General features: G+C 38.4%; 1 protein-coding gene across 2 annotated transcripts in view; it reads left to right on the top strand.

Annotated features, from left to right (window-relative positions):
- The first annotated feature begins 4652 nt into the window (after positions 1-4652).
- The window catches only part of LOC150077324 (hsp70-binding protein 1-like), a 112869-nt gene continuing 94138 nt past the window's right edge, over positions 4653-23383 (top strand). The window contains exon 1 of one of the 2 annotated variants that reach the window (XM_090385634.1): positions 4653-4811. Coding sequence is in view for 1 of the 2 variants with exons in the window: in XM_090385633.1 (XP_090241759.1) it covers positions 4913-5035 (123 nt within the window). In the remaining variant the exon portion in view is untranslated. The other variant, XM_090385633.1, reaches the window with a different exon arrangement.

Raw genomic sequence — 23383 nt, 5'->3', positions numbered from 1 at the left:
CTGATGCTGCATAAGCTTGCTTTCTTGCATCAAATGCCTCTACTAATGCTAATGCTAATGCTAATGCTAATGTTATGGAGCAAGCCTACAAGAAGCGCTGCAACCTGTACACAACCTACATCGATTATCGCAAGACCTTCAACTCATAACTCATAACTGGCTAATAGAGGTGCTGATCATCTAGAAAGTCAATCCTATAGTACAAACTTCCTAGGAGCAACGACGGCGAAACGGAGTTGTACCATTACGGTCGAGACCATCACAACCAGACCGATCCCTATCAGGAGAGAAATCTTTCAGGGAAATGTTCAGAGCCCACTGTGGTTTTGTCTTGCATTTAACTTGCTGTTCACTATGCTCAACATCAGAAAGTATGGTATACCCTCAAAGAAGGAAAGAAAAACCTGTACATCCTCTCCCACCTCATGTATTTGGATGAAATCAAGCTCTACGCGACAACAGAGAAGCAACTTATCTGGATCATCGAAGAATTCAACTATGATATCACGATGGAAATTGATTTAGATACATGCAAGACCCACGTATTTCATCACGGAAAATTAGTCTGCCGAAACTACCAGCTACAGACTTGTAAAGAGATGGAAGCCCTGACGTAGGAAGAGACTTACAAATACTTGGGAGTGATGCAGCTCAGCAGTTAGAGCATAAGGAAATCAAGGACTGCCTGACCGAAAAATACCATCAGAGACTCAGAAGCCTGCTGAAAGCAAGGCTGAATGGAAGGACCACAGTTAAAGCCATAAACACCTATACAGTACCAGTGCTAACATATTCGGGATCATAGATTGGAACACTGAGTTGAAGGATATCACGAGAAAAAGAAGGACACCGATGACTAAGAGCCGCCAAACACTGGTCGAAATCAGCCGTGGAAAAACTGACAATAGCTCGGAACGAAGGAGGAAGGGGTCTGATACACCTCATCAAGGAACAGAAAACAACGATTGACAACCCGAAGGATTACTTTCAGAAACACACAGCAGCAGTCTTCCAGGCCATTAGGAAGATAGACAAGCGGTATACCCTAGCCAACCTAAGCGAGGAGCTCCCTCCCGCCCAGCCAGCACAAACGATGATAGAAAGTTGGACTAAGAAGAATACCATCTTCATGATGAATACCACTCCATGACAGAACCTACAATGACCTCCATCAAGATCACATAGATAAAATAGCTTGGAATTCATGGCTCACGAGCGGGACCCTCTTCCTCGAGATAGAAGTATTCATGTTCGCCATCCAAGACCAGGTAATCAACACCAGAATTTATAGAAAATACATCGCCAAGGAGCTCCGAGTGTCAGATGACACATCGACGATGCCACCTGGCCTCAGAAACGTTCCAACACATCACTGCGGAATGCAAGGTGATCACCCAGACTGAGTACACTCATAGACACGACCAGGTAGCCAGGATAGTATATCAGTAGCTAGCAGAAAATACTAGTTGACCAAAGAAAGTGTACCGTACTACAAGTGCGAACCCTATGCAGTACTAGAGACCCCAACCCACAGGCTGTACTGGACCCATGCCATAATAACGGATAAGACGATCCCGCACAACAGATCGGACATAACCCTTGTGGACAAAAAGGAAAAGGCTACGTATCTGATTGACATAGCGGTGCCCAACATTGCAAACCCCCAGAAAACCTATGAATAAAAAGTCAGGAAGTACACAGACCTAAGACAGGAGATCAAAGAGATGTGGCATACAACAAGTAACTACCATCCCGATCATCGTGTCAATCACCTGTATGGTGCCAAAGACCTACATAACAGTCTGGACATAGGTCCATAGGTCACCCCAAGAACACCTACAAGGAACTCCAGAAAGTCGCAATCCTGGACATCTGTAGGGTAGTCAGAGAGTTCCTCCACTAACAGTAACGCCAGACATAACAACAAGTACCCTGTGCACTTGGAAGCAATACCCGTCACAGGGTGGGGGGGGGGTTCCATTTCGTGATTCAGGGAGAAACAATATAAGAGCAAGAAATAATAATAATGATGTTCAAGGCACTGATAAAGCTCAGGAGGATATTTTGATAAAAAAATCAGTTTAGTTATTTAATACTAATCATTTCAGTGTTTCTTTGCTATCGGTGCCTTAATATAGAACCTTAAAATGCATTGTAGTGCGTTTTTTTTTTTTTATAGTAAACCTCACATTGTCATAGCTAATTTCAAAAAAAAATTAACGAAAATTGTCATACGTTGTGATTGGGAACTTTTTGGCTGGTATATATATATATATATATATATATATATATATATATATATATATATATATAAGATAGGAGGTTATGTTTTTAGTGTGGAGAGAGAACAGGTTAATTTTTTTCTATGTTTACCTAATAAGCTTAAAATTATTAACTAATGCTTTTTTTACTGTATATTGTTAAGATATTTCTATATAAAACTGTATAACCATGTTTATAATTCTAAATTACTCAGTTGGACCTCTGTTTAACGAAGTTCTTTTATAGCAAATTATTTTGAATTTCCCTTGGAAGTTACATTTAAAATAGTTTCCGTTGAGCAAAGAAAATTTTCATATAGCGAACGGATTAGGAGAGAATTAACTCGGTACGCACTGTTCGCATTTCTGGCCTTCAGGCAATTTAGGCAATTAGTCCTGCTGCGCGAATTAAGAGAGCTAAAGAATTATACAACTTAGTGGTACCTGGTAAAAAAATCCGACCACCTGTCCCACATACGGAGGAGTCGCGCTAGTCAAGAGTGAACAGATCAAGGTGTATTCCCAATGGGCTCTGGCCCACCTTCTACTGCAGTGGTGTCCAACCTTTTTCCGTACAGTGGACATATTCAAAAAAATTCAAAGTTAGATTTCTTTAGTGTGTTAAATTTTCCATATCTTGGTGCATGTAAAAGTAAAATTGAAAATATTCTAAAATTTTATTAAGTACAATACACAATTACATTTACTGAACAAAACATTTAATGAGAATTTTGGACAGTTTCAAAAAAAAAAGAAAAGAAAAGAAAAAAATTCAAATTTAAGAACTTGTGACAATACTGATGACGAGAGATGGAAAATTAGTTCAACGAAGGTATTAATCCTTCTAAACATGAATTCTTGGCATTTGGTGAAAACGAAGTTAGAAAATTGTCAATTAGGTTACAGTTAAATCAAAAAGATGCAATTCGTGGATTTCGGGGATACCTAATTGATAGAAGGTTTCGGAAGAATTGAAGATTTTGATGAACGCTCTGAGTACGATACCAATTTCATTGAGTGAAAGTGAACGAGGATTTTCACAAATGAATCTGATCGTTAGCCTAACCAGCGCTTTTTGATGACAAAAACAGTTTCTTCTCTACTGTTTCTTAAAATTGTAGCCCCCCCCCCCGCTGACCCGCTTCGATCCAGCAAAATATGTCAATTCATGGCTGCTTCGGAAACGTCATTCAGCAACCGACACACAAAGAGGAAGAAAGGAAGTCAGCATCGGACAGGGGTCGGCAACCTGCGGCTCGCGAGCCGCATGCAGCTCTTTTAACAATTAACTGCGGTTCTTTAACTTTGCAGCTCATCACATGAAGCACAATTTGAAATGGAGTTAAGAGGACTTAAAAATCAAGGACATGTGGAGTTGCAAGACTAAAATGCCTTAAAACTGAAATTGAGGATTTGGAGAGGCAAAAGGCTGCCCTTGCAATTCTACACAAATGGACGGCGATAGATGAGTTTAAAATGCAGACCAAATTGTGTTCGATGCGTGGAGTAGCTTACCGGACCCATACTTAAATTTGAAAATATTTTCGCATGGACTTCTCTCAGTTTTTAGTTCGACGTATTTCTGCGAGCAAATATTTTTGAACATGAACTATATTAAAAATAAACCAAGAAACCGTCGTCTGAACAATGCGATCATGTTTAAAGCTCAGCATGTTTAATTACGACATTCTCGCATGATTTTGAGAGACTCGCTCAAGAAGTTCATCAGCAAAAGTGACATTAATTTGAACCTAATTGGATGTTTGTTACGTTTTTTCAGTATTAATAAATAATATTTCAAAAAATATATATTTTTAATAATCATCTTCCCGCCTATTCCATTTCTTAAAAAAACTCAAGCCTCCCCCTCCCCCCCCCTCCTCCTCCAGCTTGAGCTGAGGTGCGGCTCTTCGGATTCTCTCTCTCTTTTTTTTTTTTTTTTTTTATTAGATCAAAATTAGCTCTTCATCAAAAAAGGTTGCCGACCCCTGGCATAGGGTGTCGGATGAGGATTTAATAAAAATTTGGAATATTCTACAAAAACTTTATTATGAAATTATTTAATTTACTTTACTTTTTTTATTTATTTTACTCACATTTTGCTTATTTTTTATATATCTGAATAATAAATTTATGCTTAATAAACTGTGTTAATACTGTATACTTAATTTGTTGTTCTTTTTCTAAAAACATTACTACTAAAGTAACAATATCAGGAAAAAATTTTTTAGAGTACTGTTCATATACTTTTAATTTTCAATTTTTCCTGATAGCAAAGAATGAGTACCGGCACCTATTTTTTTTTACAAAAAAAAAAAGCACTATATATATATATATATATATATATATTTTTTTTTTTTTTTTTTTTTTTTGTCTTTTCGACAGAGTTGATATAACATTTTGTGCAGATGGCATATGCTCTTACCATCCATGATGTCTGCAGGAGTGTATACTGTATGTGATTTTTGGGGTTGGTATCGGTCGTGATTTTTGGTTAGGGTATTTTGATTGGCTAAGATTTAATATAGATGTGAAGATATTTCACCAAAAGTAAGTTGATTAAATCAATGCAAGCTTGAAAGTTATATTATATCTGTCATTCATTTAAACTTTCTTGTTTGCGTCAAAGGCATCAGTTCCTTGAATTAAACATGAGTGGAGAAGAGCCGCCGCGTCAAGCACGCACTTTAGATAGTTTGCTGAAATTTTGTTTGCGGGCCACCAGAGATGAAGATTCTACTGATCCAAGTGATTTTGCTGAAATGGATCCAGAGGTACTTTGAATTTTTAGTGGTTATCGTTTTTTTTTTTTTTTCTTTTGGTGGGGGGGGCTAAACCTGCAGTAATTGTATCCCTGCAGCCAAATGAAGTATTATTGCACCTTTTCATTGCTCCCATCGGTTGATAATAATGAGCTGACTGTTGGGCTGCATTATTTTATTTTATTTTTTTATTAATTTGTTTGTTTTAAAAAGTAAGCAAGCAATACACCAAATATAGCACATTACCAAAGTAATTCTCGATATCTGTAATCAAACGCGTTAGTATTTTTATAGATTCGTTTCAAAAGGTTTTCTGATAGTGTTTCTTTGAATGCATAGCATTCAAAGTCTTCATTACAAAATTTGTTACTATGTGGTTGTATAGATCTTGGATGAAATTATAAAAAATGAAAAAGGAAGTTTGGTTTGTTTCCAAAAGACCATATAATTTATTAAACAGTAGATAATAGATAAGAGAAATAAACATCCATATAATATAGAAATTGAGAGTGACTAATTAAAGTTGCTAACTTGAGACATGGATTTGTCTCAAGTTAGATTTGAACAAACTTGAGGTATTCCAAATGCGATGCCTGCGGCAGATCTTGGGCATCTCTCTTCGCGACCGCATCACTAATGATACCATCCGCGCCAGATGCCGACAGCAACCAACCATTGCCGACCAAATTCAGAAGCGAAGGCTTAGATGGTTTGGCCACGTATGTAGAATGCGCACGAACAGAATACCATCCACACTTCTTTGGAGACAACGACCCACCCAATGGAGCATCCAACGGACCGCGCCTAGGAAAACGTGGGCCAAGCAAGTGGAAAATGACTTGAAGAGCCGACATCTCGACCTTAACTAGGCCAGAACTGATGCCATGGATCGTAAGGTATGGAAGAACATCACAGAGCAAGTCCGAAACCCTGCGGCACCTACAGCAGCATACTGGTTGCGTGGCCAACTGCCTCCCCCAGCTGCCAGCTAAGGACCGAAGAAGAATTAAAGTTGCTAAAAAAATGAAGACTGGTGTAATCAAGTAAGATTATAAATGGTAATTTAGCTGCATACTGCAACAGGCTTATGCTTGTGAGGGGCTACTGCTATATGCAATTTAGTTATAATTCAGGCTAAACAAACAAGGAAATGCTAAAGAGGAATAATAACACACCACAACCCAGTGTGGTGTGAACTGCATTCTGGGGTTAAGGCAAGGAAACTATACAAGAGCAACCATAAAAGCAAATGTCAACTTTGATTTCAAGAAGGAAAAGAAAATTTACAAAAGGTTACATTAGTGAAGCATAATTTTTTTTATGCTTTTTTCCTAATTTTTATATATTTTTTAGAAAATTTTTTATAATTTTTCCTCTTCAGGGTGGAATCAGTTACTGTAGATCCCAAAGATCGTGGGATCGTTGCTGTTCAACCAAGATCCCACAACCTTTTAAAACCCAAAAGGAACACGGAGGAAGGGAAAATTAAAACTGAGTGAAAATAAAAAAAATAGATAATTATAAAGTTATAGAATTCTTATAGTACCGTGATAATAGACTAAATATAAAAATAGCAAAATGCTTAAATTGCGGTACTCACCTTGAATATAATCTGCAATAGTTTTATGAAAGGCTGATGGCTAAATATAAGGTGGAATGGTTAAGTTAATGCATTAAGGTGGGATGAGATTTAATTTAACGGAATTTTAAAATAAGCGCAAGGAAGCAGAAGTGCACTACTCCATCCTTGGTTGTCATAAAGTAGAAAATAGTTAATCTGGAACATAAAAGAATTGATATTGCCAATAGTCGTGACAACAGACTTTCATTAAGTTATAACGTCTTCAGTTGGCGGTGTTAAATGAGAAGTAACGCGTGCTGTATTTTAAGGAATTTTCTATACTCTCGTGATGCTCTTTGGGACACGTGGGAATCTCAGATGTGAGAGATTCCAAGCCGAGGAAAGGTGAAAGGGAAGTTTTGTGTTTAGGATGTTGAGATTAGTGTTGTGTCGAAACCATTCGATAATGAGGGCTTCATATTGAAGAATTTTGTGGCTGGTTTTAAGTCTTATAATGGTGATAGCGGAGTCAATTTGTGTATATTTGCATTGGTCACCACCAACGCAAATATACGCATCATCCTCCCATACCATAATGAACTTGCCGGACAATTTCGCCGTGTGTTTACAGGTACTGATATCTCCCTTATTTTTTCATCTTATAATAAACTCGGATCCTTATTCAACACTTACAAAGATACACACAAATACCCAACCAACGATTTGAACAATATAATTTACTTGAATAAATGTCAACCAAACTGTGATGCCTTTTATATTGGTAGTACTACTACCAAGTTTGGTTCTACCAAAACCTCCAACACTCGCGCGTACTACCACTATAATAGTCTTAGATCGGGACAAGCTAGTACAGAACTCACAATTCATGCCCAAACCCACAATCACACTCCTTTAATTGACTCCGCTATCACCATTATAAGACTTAAAACCAGCCACAAAATTCTTCAATACGAAGCCCTCATTATTGAATGGTTTCGACACAACACTAATCTCAACATCCTAAAAGCAAAACTTCCCTTTCACCTTTCCTCGGCTTGGAATCTTTCACATCTGAGATTCCCACATGTCCCAAAGAGCATCACGAGAGTATAGAAAATTCCTTAAAATACAGCACGCATTACTTCTCATTTAACACCGCCAACTGAAGACGTTATAACTTAACGAAAGTCTGTTGTCACGACTATTGGCAATATCAATTCTTTTATGTTCCAGGTTAACTATTTTCTACTTTATGACAACCAAGGATGGAGTAGTGCACTTCTGCTTCCTTGCGCTTATTTTAAAATTCCGTTAAATTAAATCTCATCCCACCTTAATGCATTAACTTAACCATTCCACCTTATATTTAGCCATCATTCTTTCATAAAACTATTGCAGATTATATTCAAGTTGAGTACTGCACTTTAAGCATTTCGCTATTTTTATATTTAAAAATAGATAATTTAAAACATGAACTAACTGATGAGCAGTCTGAAAAGCAGGACAAAGAAATAAAAGAAGTGGGGAAAAACCCAAAATTAGAAATTGTGATGCAGAAAAAGCCTCAGAAATTGGAAAGAAAATAACCAAGACAAATGTAACCATAGCAGAGAACGAGAGGTAAAGAGTTATATAAAATGGGAAGAAAACTAAATTGAAGTCATTATATAAAAGAAGACAGTTGTATAATCTTTGGTGAAAATGAATTAAAGTAAAACAAGAACTAAATGTAATAAAAGGTCTGAAAAATTGAAAAGACCAATAAGTTAAGATAAATTAGGAGATGCAGGCTGCAGAAGCTAGAAAGAAAATGAATTACAGTAAACCCCTGCTATTCGCGATATCTGTATTCGTGGTTTCGCGTATTCGCGATCGCTGATTTAATATAAAATGAAACTTAAAAAAATGTGAATTTTAAAGCGCCGTGAATATTTTCCGCCATAAAAAAACATGGGCGTGGCTAAAATTATCTTTCCCGGTCAAAACAGTGCTCGGTGGGTGGGGGAGAGGGGTGACAAAATTCCGAGCATGTGGATATTTCTCGCTAATCCTTGTTCAGTATGTGTTATGCGCTTGTCATGGAAGGTTTCATCATTTGCTTTTAATTTATATGCTTATAAATTGAATAAATTTATCAATTTATAAATTGATATGCTTAAAAAATGATAAATCTACCATTTTGCAGTGTAAAACAGACTTTTTCGAGTGTGTTAACAGAAGGAAGTGACTTTATTGTGGACAAGTTCTTTCTAACCCCTACAAAAATATGGCTACGAATAACAAGAGAAATGTGAAAATATCAAAGAAGGTGATGACATTAGCAAATAAAATTGAGTTATTGGATAAAATTTCTAATGGTGAAAGTGTCTCCTCAGTGGCAAAACATTATAAAATCAATGAGTCAACGGTACGGTCAATCAAGAAATTGGAAGAAAAAATCCATCATAGTGTCCGTGAAAACGTGCTAATTGCTTCAAAAATTTGCTCTGTAACTCGTGGTGTTAAATTAGAAGAAACAGAAAAAGCTTTAAATCTGTGGATAGAAGACCGAACTCAAAATAAAATTCCGTTAAGTTCACTCATTATTCGTGAAAAGGCAAAATGCCTTTATCAACACTTTAGCGAAACTGGTGATAGCACTGGCGGGATAAGTTTTTTAGCTAGCAGAGGCACTGGTTTGAAAGATTTGTTTGAAATTTCTAATAAATATTACATTTAATATTAAATTGTTTCTTATTTTCATTTCGATGTCATATGCTTGCATTTCACTGTGTACATAGTCATATTATGAAGGTACATATAATACATACATAGATAAAATTTTAGACTAGTTTTTCTTATATATTTCATATACTTTGGAACGGAATCACTTTATTACTATGGGAGCCATAACTCAGTATTTGCGTTTTCGGTATTCGCGACATTTCTCAGGAACTCCTGAGAAATGTAACTCCTGCGAATAGCGGGGGTTTACTGTACTTATATATTGAAACAGGACTGTTTGCTTAACCTATCTGAAACTAATAAAAGTTACAGTTTTAATTGGGACAACTAATAAAAGTTGTTCCAATTAGAACATATATTGCATAATCCTTTTTTTTTTTTTGTGTGTATGGTTTTTCTTTTATTTATTCAAACTGAATTGCAGCTAGCAGTAATGCCTTCTGCAACAAGCTTTTGTCAGAAGCACATACGTTTGTGTTGTAGTTTGCAGCTAAACTACCATGTGGTTAGAAAGCATTTTAATTGATATACATACTCAGTGTGCCTTATCACAAGCTTTGGCCTTGGTGCAGGCCAAAATGAGAAAATTACATTTTTTATGTAATTTTCTCATTTTATTTTGAGGCCTCTGCCCCAAGATCAGCACCCTCTTACAATTACATAAAAGACCTCAACCATAGGATTGTATGCATTAAAAAAAATGTTTCACACGTAAAAATACATTCGTGTCTAACAAAAAAAAATGTAATTGACCAGTCAGCGGGACCAGCGAAAAAGAAAAAAGACAATAGTAAAATCTTCCAGCTGCAGGAATGCCATTATTGCAAGTTTACTTTTTCTTGTAATGAATAAAATCATTGAACATTGAAACATGTAACATGGAAAACAAAAAAAATTCATCATCATCATCATTCTGCTATTCTGTTTGGCAAGGGTTGAGTCCCTATTTAGATCTCAACCTCCATTATTGCTGGTCTCTTAAGTCTTTCATCATTTTTTTGATAGCTCTGAAAGCCTGTTAGGCATTGGAGGCATTCTCTTTAGGCATTGGAGCCATTCTCTTTTGGGTCTTCCTGGTGGTCTGTTATGTCCAATTCCTCCCGTCAGTACAACATTAGGCAGCCCGTGTTGTTTCATCCGGTTCAAATGTCCAAACCACTGAAGTTGTTTTTTGTAGATTTATTCTACACTGGTATTCAAAACTTAAGGACCAACACTATTTCTAAAGGTTACAACCACAAAATCTTTACTTAAGGTATTCTTTACTGATGAGAGTAGATTCAGTCTCAGCAGTGATTCTGGACGTCAGCTAATCTGGCGAGAGGTTGGCACACGGTATCGCCCCGCAAACATCATTGAAAGGGATCGATATGGTGGTCGAGGTGTTCTCGTCTGGGGAGGCGTTATCTTGGATGGACGTACGCAATTACAGATACTGGAAGATGGTACTTTACTGTACTGAGGTAATCCTTCCCCATGTGCATGTGTTCCGTGGTGCCATTGGCCCCGAGTTCGTGTTTATGGATGATAACGCCACATCCCATTGCACTGCAACTGTTGATATGCCTTTGGAAAATGAGGACGTTGTATGGATTGGCCTGCCCGTTTTCCCCAATCTAAATCCTATCGAACACTTATGGGATGCTCTGGGGAGACGCCTAGTGGCACGTTCACACCCACCAAAAAATGTTCACCAGCTGAAGATGGTGCTGACAGAGGAATGGACGATGTTACTGCAAGAACTTATCAACAACATTGTTCTAAGTATGAACAGGTGGTCACCTCTTCCTTTTGTTCCATCTTTGTCAGTGATTCATCTGTATCATGGCAGCCGGTGCTATGTTGCAATTTTTGAGTCAAGTCCCTCTGTACCGTTTTGTTTCTGTTGTTGTGTCGGTGTTGTTTCCGTCATCATTTCTGTACCTCACAAGGTTCCTTTGGTATGCTTTTCCCATATCCAGGCCACTACTATGAGAAGCTACAGGCGAAAACCTGACTGGTTCTTAAATTTTGCACACCAGTGTATTATGCTGTGTTCAAAATCTAGATCTTTTCTTACTTGATCCAATTTCTTTTATTGATTTTCCTTAGACATCTGATTTGAAATGCCATTATTTTTTGCCTTTCTTTTTTATTTATTCTCCATGTCTCTGATCCATAAGTTTCTGTGGATATGATGACAGTTTGATATAGTTTAATTTTTAGACTGTTGCTCTTTCATATGTTTTTGAGTTTGTTCATGTTTGTCCATCCGATGTTCAGTTATTAGAGAGCCCAAATATACAAATTTTTGTACTTGTTCTATCTGTTGATTTTGGATATTTCTGTTTTCTATGTTTTTTTTTTTATTTGGATTACTTTGGTTTTATTTATATTAATATTAATTCCATAATTGGTGCTTGCTTTATTGATGTTTGTTAATATTCTTTTAGTCAACAAATAATGATGATGATGTTTAAGGCACTGATAAAGCTCATAGTCGTTCTTTGGTTTCTGTTAAAATCGCAATATCATATGCATATTTTATGTGGTTTATATTTTTTCCATTTATTATTGTGACTCTTTTTTTTCTTCAGTTGATTTCATTAGTTCCTCTAAGTAGACAGTAAATAGATATGGGAATAAGGGACATCCCTGCATGACTCCTTTCTCTATTTCAAATTTCTCAATTTTAAGGTTATTGAATTTTACTGTTGCCCTTGTATTTTTGTAGAAATTGTGTACAAACATGATTATTTCTTGATCATGGGATTTTTTGTAGTTGTTTTATTAAATATTCACTGTTTACAGAGTCAAATGCCTGCTTGAAATCAATGAAGCACAGATAAAGAGGCTGCTTCTGATTCCAGTATTTTTTGCGATGTTGTTAGAAATTGATAAAGCACAGATAAAGAGGTTTCTTCTGATTCCAGTATTTTTCTACAGTGATGTTAAAATTAAGTCCTAAAAAAAATTAGCAAAAAATATTCTTAGAATTCAATAAAGTATTGTGCCACAGAGCAAAACGGACAGAAAGGAAATAACAGGTTGCAGGTAAAAATACGTTTAGTGCTTACTATGAACAAAAAACACAGGTAAAAATACAAGAAAGTAATATATAGCTTTTGTACGTGAAGACGTCTCTCATCAGTTGTGATCATTAATAGACAGAAAGTCATGTGCATGCTATGGCAGTCATGTACGTTGAACTGCATTGCAGGTAACAATTAGCTGTTAGAAGGGAATGCTTGCAGTTGTAGCTGTAATGCATGGGAATGTTGTAAATGCCAACATTTGCCAGCCAAGAGGATGGTTGCCTCAGTAATGGGATGGACATGGCATCCTCTGTTCCGGTTAAAGGAACTGCTGCGGCACGAGATGTGCAGCGATTCTAATCAGATGCACCGACAGTAATGTTGTTGTTGTTGTTTGTTATTTGGTTTTTAGGAGCATTAGCAACTAAGGCCATATTGCTCCAGGATATGCAGTGGTCATTCCCTGACCTTTCCGCATCCTCCGTATTTGGTGGTGATGGGCTCGAACCCCAGTTTAATCAAGAAGCGCGTGCTACGCACTGCTGCTCCTTCCCACCTGGCTATGGAGGCGCCAACAGTAATGGTGGGACCGATCAGTAATCATGACGTCACGGCGTGGATCAATGTTGAGAAGATGGCTGGTGCGAGCCCTACTAACCCGCACCTGGACTCACTCTGGTCCTGCGGATGAGAGGCGCACTGAGATTACTAGGGTTAAGACAGATCTGGGTAGGTGTGACCTACAGGACCATGCGCAGTAATGATTCCGTCACAACCACCTTTATCCTGTTCTGCCCGAACCTATCGCAACAAATTTCTAGTCTTAAAGGCTCATGGGATAAAGTGCTTACAACTCCCAGGCAGGAAATTGCGATCCCTCGTCTCGAGGGTTAAGACATCATCCCCTCCCCGCTACAGAGTGGATTAGTCTACCGTATTTCCTGCACTGGCTGCTACGTTGGGGAAACCGGCAGGAGACTCAGTAGTTGTGTTTCTAAACACAAGAAAGCTATCCGTTTAGCGGACATGGAGCACTCAGCCATTGCTGAGCACTTCTGGTCAACCCAGCACGACATTGATCCACGCCACAATATCATAATTATTGATCAGTCCCACCATTACCTTTTCTACATCTGGATAGAATCACTGCACATCTCGTGCTGCAGCGGTTCCTTTAGCCGTAACAGAGGATGTTGTGTCCATCCCATTACTGAGACAACCATCCTCTTGGCTGACAAATGCTGGCAGTTACAATGTTCCCAGGCATTACAACTGCAAGCATTCCCTTCTTACAGCTAATTGTTACTTGCACCTGTAGCATGCAGTTCACCATACATGACTTCCACGACACACACATGATGTTCTGTATATTTGTCCATTAATGGTCACAACTGATGGATGCCCTCACATCCGAAAGCTATGTATTTCTTTCCTGTATTTTTACCTGAGTTTTTTGTTTATAACAAGCATTAAATGTATTTTTTACCTGCAACTTGTTATTTTCTTTCTTTCCGTTTTGTTCTGTGACACAATACTTTATTGAATATGAATTCAGAGCACATAGGCCTTTTTGCTTATAATATTCTTAGTTTTTTGAGAACCACATAATTTTTTAGAAGGATATTAAAGAATGTTTCATAGTCACTTCAGTTATCGGGGATAAAGGATGTAAAGCCAACGTGATTACATTTTCTAGTGTAATCACGATGTGGTAAATAACATCAAGTATGCATGGCACAGTCAACATGCATTCAGAAAATAAAATTTATTAAAAAAAAAAGCACAAAATTCTTGTTAATTTACAGGGTACTGCTTCCATCATTTAGTCTGTAGGAAGGTTTGGTGCAGGTCTCAGTGTAAACTTTCTGCAATTCACAATAAATGGTCTTGTTGCCACATCGATACATCACTGCATGTAATAAAAGGCTTGACCAGCGAAAATGAATGCTCAAATGTTATACACAAAAACATCCAAATTGCATTATACAGTGTATAAATGCAAGTGTTGGAACAACCACAATCCATGCTCTCTCTCTCTCTCTCTCTCTCTCTCTCTCTCGCTTCTTGATTAGACCGGGGTTCGAACCTGTGACCCCAAATATGGAGGATGCGGAAAGGTCAAGGAATGGCCACCGCATATCCCCGGAGCAATATGGCCTTAGTTGCTAATGCTCCTACAAACCAAACAACAACAATTGTGATTATCTGAGCCAAAGAGCAGTGCAGAAGACACATGATGAAACATATACAAAGGGTACTAGGAAAGTTTTGCAATACAGCTTTGTTTATTTAATTTTTTCAAAGTAATTTCCTCTACATTCAATACACCTCTCCATCCTCCGAAACCAATCTTTAAACCAGTTCTGCCAAGTTTCACTAGGGAGTAAAGCACACTCGTTGGCCCAAGCCCATAGAAGGTCCTCATCACTGGAAAACCGCCTCCCTTTTAGCTTCATTTTCACATGCGGGAACAGTGCAAATTCGCAGGGAGCAAGGTCTGGACTGTAGGGAGGGTGCTCGAGAAGTTTCAGTCCTGTCGTGGTCAAATATTCGGTGCAGGCTTTGGCGCAGTGAGCTGGAGCATTTTCGTGATGGAGGTACCAGGTGTCCATTCTTGACTTTGGCCGCAGGTTCTTCATAGATCCAATGACTTTAGGCAGGCATCGTTCAGTATACCACTTAGCTGTGACTGTCTTCTGCGTGTCCAAAACGACACGTTCCACAATTCCACTCGATTTGAAAAATACAGCTATTTTCTTCTTTACAGATCGGGATTTTCTGACAATTACGGGTGTGTCGTCATCATCAAAGACCCAAACTTTGTTTTGAGCCTTGGTCGGCAGATCGTAATAGTACAGCCAAGTCTCGTCACCTGTCACGATGTTGTTCACATACCGAGATTGTCCCTTATCAAACTTTTTTAACATCTCCCGGCACCAAGTCACACATCGTGTCATCTGCTCTTCAGTCAGTTGATGCGGCACCCAGAGAGAACAAAGTTTCTTCACGTGCAAATGATCTTGCAGAATCGAATGAATTGCTGGTGCATTTAGGCCTAAAGTATCCTCTATCTGATGGTAGGTCACTCGCCTGTTTTCGTCAAGCATTTTCCTCACAGCAGTAACGTTTTCCTCCGTAACTGACGTTCGTGGCCTTCCCGGCCTCTCAGAATCCTCCAGAGTGAAATTTCCCCTTTGGAATTCTCTATACCACCTGAATATCGTTGTACGATGTGGACAATCATCATCTAGTGCAAGAGTCATTTATTCTAAGCACTGGTCTATGGTTAAACCATGCACGAAAGTATACCGCAAAACTGTCCTTATCTCATTTCGTGACCACGATGCCATCGCAAGCACTTTACACTCTCACTACTAATGAATAACTGAGCCCATCGACTTGGCGCGGCGGCTACTATGCACGTATGAACATGTCTCAACATGCAGCAACAAGCAGCTTCCTGTGATTCATTGTTGCGTCATATTGCAAAACTTTCCTAGTACCCTTTGTATGTTACTGTTCAAGGAACATAGAAGCAACATTAAAAGGATTCAGAAATCAGTATGCTCATCATATTCAATCAGTTTAATGCAGTTTCACCATGAGTGGAGACCTGAAGCCATTTTGAAACATGCTTAAAAATTCTAATAACTGCCCAACAGGAACCAGGATCTTTGATTCTGATGGCAAGCCTACAACCTGTGACAAAACTAAAGTAGATCTTTTTGTGACCTTTTTCTCTTCGTTTTCCAGGAAAACTGCTTCAACTTATCAATTTCAAGTCATTAAGGATGATATGCTCAATAATCTCTCGGTGACACAGCCAATATCATTCAAGCGCTTCGGAAACTTTCCAAAATGTTTTTAGCTGGCCCAGATAAGATTCCACTTATCTTGTGGAAGAAATGCTTGCCACAACTTAAATATATAATATTGCATATATTCAATCTTTCTGTTAAGACTGGTTTTTATCCCACTCACTTCAAAACTGTCAATGTTATTCCTATCCCAAAGAGCAGCACTGTCCACTCACTAGAGAATTACCGCCCTCCCATCTGCTTTCTGAACTTGCTGGAAAAAATACTATCATTCACAACCGATTAATGGAATATTTTCAACACTTCATCTGTGACAGCCAACATGGCTTCACTAGAGCCACTCAACTATCACTAATCTTCTCACTATCTGGCAGCAGGTTCTAGACACCGTCGATCATGGAGGACAGGTTGATGTGATCTACACAGATCTTACTAAGGCTTTTGACAGTGTCCTGCACAATCAACTTGCTAAAAAACTAAGCCATTATGGATTTCAAAACGTAGGGTAATAATCGGACAGGAAATCTGAAGAGAATTTTTTCCATATAGAGGAGTACCACAGGGATTATCTCTTGGGCCCTCTTTTATTCACCATCTTTGTCAGTGATCTACCATAACTTGTTGAGAGAAGTGGTATTAAGATCTTAATGTTTGCCGACAATGTGAAACTATATCATATCAACAGTCAAGATGATGCCGTTAGCCTTCAGGCTGCTCTCAACCCTCGCTAATTGGGTTGCTTTGAATGGTCTGAAGGTTAATCCTAGGAAATGCAGCTCTTATTTCCTTTGCAATTTCAAGGAAAACAAAGATTTTAGTTAACCAATATTATATCAAGGAGATGCTGATTTCCAGAGTTGCCAAAGTTAAAGATCTGGGAGTTACTTTTACCACTGGATGTGTGGGTTTAATATGTGGGTTTACCTATGTGGGTTTGATATGTTAGAAATATATTAAACCAAGCGAAAAAACAAATTGGCATCATTAAACGGCAGACATACAGATTTCAAGATCCTCAGTTCTCTGTGCTCCTATTCAAAAACAGCTGCACTCCCTATACTGGAGTTTGCTTCTCCTATGTGGAACCCACACTATGCATACTTGGTATAGCAGATAGGAACCAGGAACCAGGAACCAGATGAAATTCATCCACTATCTCTCCAGACGTAATCCCATGTTTTACCACTGAATTTTCTACCCGAATCTCTGTTCCTACTTGAAGCTTCAATGCTGGGAAACTCTGCAAACTGTTCTCAATCTGAAACTGTTGTACCATATCTTTGCTTGTTCAACCTACCTGCCGAATCTTCTATGCCACATTGACCTTCACGCTCCAGCGGTGGCTACTAGACAGAAGACTACATTCCACATCGGTAACTCGAGAGTGGAGAACTCCTTCAAAAGAACACTGGCACTCATGAACAAGTTTGATCTGGATATGGCTGTGAACAGGAAAGACTTTAATGATTTGCAGTAGGTTGACTGCAACCTACTGCAAATAGTTTGAGTGCTGGGTTAAAGATATCCTCATTAATTCATGTGCATGTGATAATGTCTCTTGCAGCTACCTGCTCTCTGCAATTTTCTTCATAGCACTGAACTTGATGTCGTGAATATCTTTTTTATTTCCTTGGACTTTTCTCATTCGAATGAACTTTCATGAATACCTTTTTTATTTCCTTGGACTTTTCTCATTTGAATGAACTTTCATTGTACAAAGTGTGTTATTCTACTATTTATTTTTATGTTTGTACAATCTTTGTTCTATTATCTTTTTTCTGCTCAGATATACACTTTAACTGGGTGCATGCTTGTTGTGGATATTATATGTTAAAAATAAATAAATAAATACAACTGTATATATTTACCTATTCATTAATAACAATATTGCAAAGTCCAGCACAGTCTTAACAAAAGGTTGACTGTAAGCTGCTTGACATTACACAGTTTTATGCTGCATGTCTGCTCTGACCATCACATGAACATTAATTATTGCATAATAAACATTGAAGTGAATGCTTTAGAGAAGCCTGGGAGAGTGATCAATGTGGCATGTAAAAAAGACCTAGCGAAAGAAAGTAATGAGATATGGAGGTCAGCAGGTAGGATGAGTTCAACAGAGAGAGGATGTTTGGAAAAGTGTATTGGTCTTTTGATGCTGCTCACCTTACTAGCTGATCATCCTACTGCAGTTATTGGTGGATCCAGTTCTGCAGGGTGGTCAGTGTTTGTTGAATTGGGGTGCCAACTAAGAGGCCTGATCTGAGCCAGACTGCTCTTAAAATTGTGGACTGTGTTGTTGATAAGTAGGCCTTTGGAAAAATTGATCATGTTCAATAGCAATTATGTAAAAAAGTGTATGCAAGCTTATTCCCAAGCTCTGTGGAAAATTATAGAGCTAGGCAAAATATGATGTTAAGGTGTTGGTGTAATTCCAGCTGTGCTACTGCTCCTAGGCTGCTATGTTGCCTTTTTGATGCCCTAGTTATCGCTGATCCAGAGTGCAGCTTTCTCTTGCTCTGACTTGCATAGCATCCTTCATAGTCTTCGATTGTTCGCCAGGTTGACTTTTGCTTGCAGCATCGAATGACGTAAGTCACTTTGATCAATTTTGGTGCTCTTGATTTTTTCCAGCTGTTTTTGTATGAGCACACTTTGATTATCATGGATTATTGAGGAAAGTATTTTCCCTAACCATGTGGCAGTGGTTGTTCTTTGGTTGTTTTTTGCTGCTGATGAGTCAAGTGGAAAATTCTTTTTATTAGCTTTAATGCTACCAAACATAAATTCTGCCTTGGTAATAACCTAATTATCTTTCCTGAGGGTTGTTATATCTACATTGTGTTTCCCCCCAACCCCTGACATTCTGTAAGAACTCTTCAAGTGGAGCTAGTTGTGTGTAGGAGCAAATGTTTTGCCCAAATTTCAACTGGCTATCATAGTCTGCATTCCTACTTAAACATGACTTTCCTCAAATGCATTTGTATTGAAATCATTAAATGAAAAGTCACAAAACATGTTTGATTTTAAAGTGAAAGGCAATACAGAAGCAGTTTTGCTTTCATAAATCTATGAAGAGTTGTTTCAGCTTCAAAAGTTGGATAATAAAAAATATTTTTCAGAGTACATTAGTATAACCATAAAGTTTTATTATTTTTTTTTTTTCATGAAAACCCCAAACACGAGAGGTATTAGAAGCTATAGTAAGTACTGTGCTTGGGTTGGAGGTTCAGAAGATATTTATTGAAATTAGACTTGAACTTCTGTAGACTGTAATTTTCAGGAAAGACATATGAAGGAAGGTTGTTCCAGAAAACGGTAGTTGAATGAATAAACGAGGAAGATGAAAAGTTGGTTCAGTGAGTTTGAAGTTGATCGGTAAATGGATGTTGACTGGTGGCAGCAAGTCTTCGGATTGCTTTGAAAGAGAGAGCGGGAATTATAGAAGCCAATTCAGAAGAACAGTGCCCATGGAAGTATCTGTAGAAAAGACATACAGCAGAAACAGTACGTCTATAAGACAGTGAGTGGAGAGACTGTTAAAGATGAGTCATTAATTAACCTAACTGCCCTCTTCTGAATGATATTTCCATCTGAGAGAGGTTTTGGGGGCACCGCTGCAGGTGTGGGAATAATATTCCATGGTAGGGTTGGATTGCGATTTGTACAGAGCGAACAACTGTTTGGAAGAAAAGTAATGCTGAGAGCTGAACAGAAAACCAAGATTTTTAGATGCAGAGAAAGCAATATTTGTAATTTGCTTGTGCCAAGAGAGATTAGAAGTCAGGGTAATCCCCAAAAGAGATATCAACTTGCCTAGAAATCGGAGTGTCACCAAAGATAAGCATAGGAGCGGAAGAATCCTTTTTGCGAGATATAAGACAAGAATGAGCATTAAAAGGATCAAAATCAACTAAGTTGTCTTTGCCCCACTGGAGAATTACCTGAAGATCGGCATTTAAGGAATTGGTAGCAGATTTTCGAGAAGTTGAAGCTGATTGAGCAGGACAAGGTTTCTAAAAATGGAAAGTGGAAGGCAATGTGCTATCATCGGCAAAACTATGGATAGGATTTCCAGTCAATGGAAGAAGGTCATTGATATACAAGAGGAAAAGAGTGGGGGGAAGAACTGAACCTTGGGGGACACCTGCATTAGTGGAGAAGTTATAAGACAGAGAGCCATCTACCATCACCCTCAGTGACCGATCAGAGAGAAAAATGGATAACCAATTACAAAAAACGGTTGGCAAACCATAAGATGGAAACTTGTTTAGAAGACCTTTATGCCAAACACGATCGAAAGCCTTTGAGATGTCGAGAGCAACTGCTTACTTTCACCGAACTTTTCCATTGAATTTGTCCATAAGTGGGTAACATAAGCCAGAATATCACCAGTGGATCGGCACTGACAAATCCATACTGGCTATCGTTGATCAGATGGAAGGTTTCAAGGTAGTTTGAGTTGGCAGTTAATTGATTTCTCCATTACTTTAGAAAGAGTAGAAGTAATTGCAATGGGAGAGATTTGTCAACCTTTTTAGGAACTAGCTAGATATGAGCAAATTTCCAAGCAGAAGGAAAAACACTTTTGGAATAAGTAAGTGTAAAAAGGCGGGCAAAGAACAGGAGTACGTTCAGGGGCACAGGTTTTGAGAACAAGTGAAGAAATACCACCAGGACTTGGAGCTTTCTTAGCATCAAGATTCGTCAAAATCCTTCTGACATCCTTTTGATGGAAGATCACAGGAGGCATTGAATGGAGCTTGTTGGGAATGGTGGGAGGTGTTTTACCAAGATCATTAATACATGAGTTGGAAGAAAAATGGGATGCTAGCATGTCAGCTTTATCCTTGGCTGAAGTGACAACGGAACCATCTGGTTTTGACAGAGGTGGGAGCAGAGATGGGTAAAGGTTGTGGCCAATAGCTTTGGCAAGAGACCAGAATGCTCGACTACCATTAGGGCAAGAAGCAAGTTTTCTACTCTTAGCCTGTTCAAAATCTAGTTTGGACTGATTAATAACTGCTTTACAATTGTTGTGAGCTTTGGTGTAGGCAGAAAATGAAACTGAAGAATTGGAAACAAGCTAATTATGATATACAACATTCTTCTCCTGAATGGCCTTAGCATATTTCTTGGAAAACCAAGGTTTAGATAAAGGATGAGATTTTAAAGTAGAGTGTGGGATAAAGGATTCCATTCCTGCAAGAATAATTTCACTGACACGATCTGAGCAAACGATGACATCACAAGTTTTGAAACAGTAGTCCAACCAAGGAAAAGAACAAAAGAAATCTCACAGGTCATCCCATTTTGCATTCTTGTAATGCCAAACAACACGAGGTTGGGAATAGCTATGAGATAAAGGCTCCATTGGAGAAGAGGCAATCACCAAGTTGTGATTTGAGGTGCCTAAAAGACCACCCACTTCGACTGTGTACTTAGAAGGGTTGTTTGTGAGAAAGAGATCAAGCATGTTGGCTCTATAGCTGTGTCGGTGTGACTAGAAAACGGAAGCCAGCTGGAGTTGTGAACATTAAAATCACCAAGGAAAATTACCTCACTGTTAGGAATGTGGGACTGGAGAAAGTCAAGTTGCAAAGAGAGGAAGTCGAAGAGCTCCAAGTGATTAGTGGAGTTAACTAGAGACAACAGTTGAATTTGACAGAATGAGGTAGAGAGATTTTAAGCCAGAGAAGATCGAAAAGAAGAGATTCCAAATTATCAAGGCTCTGACAGGGAATATTGGAACGGACATATGCACAAGTACCACCTTGTAGGCAAAAGGAATCATACAGCGAATAATTTGGGCAACTGAGATGAGCAGTAGTTGAATCAACTGATAACTGAGATTCTGTCAAAAAAAGTACATGGATTTTGGCAGACTGCAAGTGGAAATGGACATCGTTGAGATAAGAATTGAGACCACGTATTTGTGAAATGAACTAGGAAGTGTTTGTGAGGTTTAGATTTTTTTGCAGATAAGCTTACTGTATTTGTTTAACAATTCATGGTATTTGATATTCAGTAGTAAGAAAAAATGGGGGGGAGGGGTATGCTGTATGAAGTAATGAAATTTTTGGATATTAGCATTAGCAAGGGCACATGATGCAAGAAAGCAAGCTTATATAGCATACACATGGTAAGAATATACCCAGATCCTAGACATAATGTGGCCTCGACGATGCCCCCTGCATACGCACTACTCGGACTCCCTCCAGTCACTGTCTGGCAGAGTAGAGGTAGCAAGATTATACACTAGTTGATCTGGAAGCCTTCTAAAGAGTTAACAAAAGGTTCGGTCCGTTGTGGTAACTAGCGGCCGATCTGCAAATACTGTTTTAGACCTGTATCGTCCAAATGTAAGGAAGATTGGATCTCGCAATGATGTCCATTGTAACCTCAAAAGTCATCAGTCATACTGCATGATGGAAGAGATGGGGAAGGGTTGACTGGGACTTAGCTCTAGAGACTAAACATGGGTTCCACCACTTCAAGCCTCCAATAAGCAAAGTGGTGGTATTGCACCGTTTGATGAGTCATCTACCACCTAATATTGCCTGGTAACACAGAAGGGGTGGCATTCCTTCATGTGATGTGGGCCCCCACACCTCGGCTCCTGCTTATGTTGGTTCACACCTATGTGGTCACCCACAGTGTGCTTCTGCATGAGGGTTATACCCAGGATTACTAACAGTCCCACCATCATGAATGTGGAAGCAGAGGATTTGGCTGTCACTGTCTGTCCGCCCTTTGCCGAAGATACACTTGACTTGAGTGTCACTTGAATATCAGTTCCATCAGTGTTTTAGACTCCCAAGTAGCAAGTACAGTTTGTCTGGGATATCTGAGAGAATGTCTGTGACAACCTCAAGGACCAACATATGATAGATACATGATATACTGAATCAGATAATTATCTGTATTTGATAAAACTTTTTCTTTAAGATATCTGAAATTTTCCTATAAGAAATAACTTGTATTTAATTCTGAAACAGTAATTTGCCATTTCAAGTAATATATGTGCTTCAAAGCTGTGTGAACCCAGCTTGTTAAAAACCTATAGTGATATTAGATTGTAGAGGTCCCACTTATCTAACCATTCTGTAAATTATTTAAAAAAGCATTTTCATGATTTTCAGTCAAAACTTCTTTGTGACAGTTTTTTAATCTGCCCCTTTAGATGTGTTTTTACATTCAATGTGCACCACAATATTAAAATATTCTAATTAAATCAATGTAG

The sequence above is a fragment of the Mastigoproctus giganteus genome, chromosome 12, assembly GCF_048544385.1.
Source record: "Mastigoproctus giganteus isolate SK-2022 chromosome 12, ASM4854438v1, whole genome shotgun sequence".
In the NCBI taxonomy this organism is placed as follows: Eukaryota; Metazoa; Arthropoda; class Arachnida; order Uropygi; family Thelyphonidae; genus Mastigoproctus; species Mastigoproctus giganteus.
This window is presented reverse-complemented; position numbering and strand designations above follow the sequence as displayed.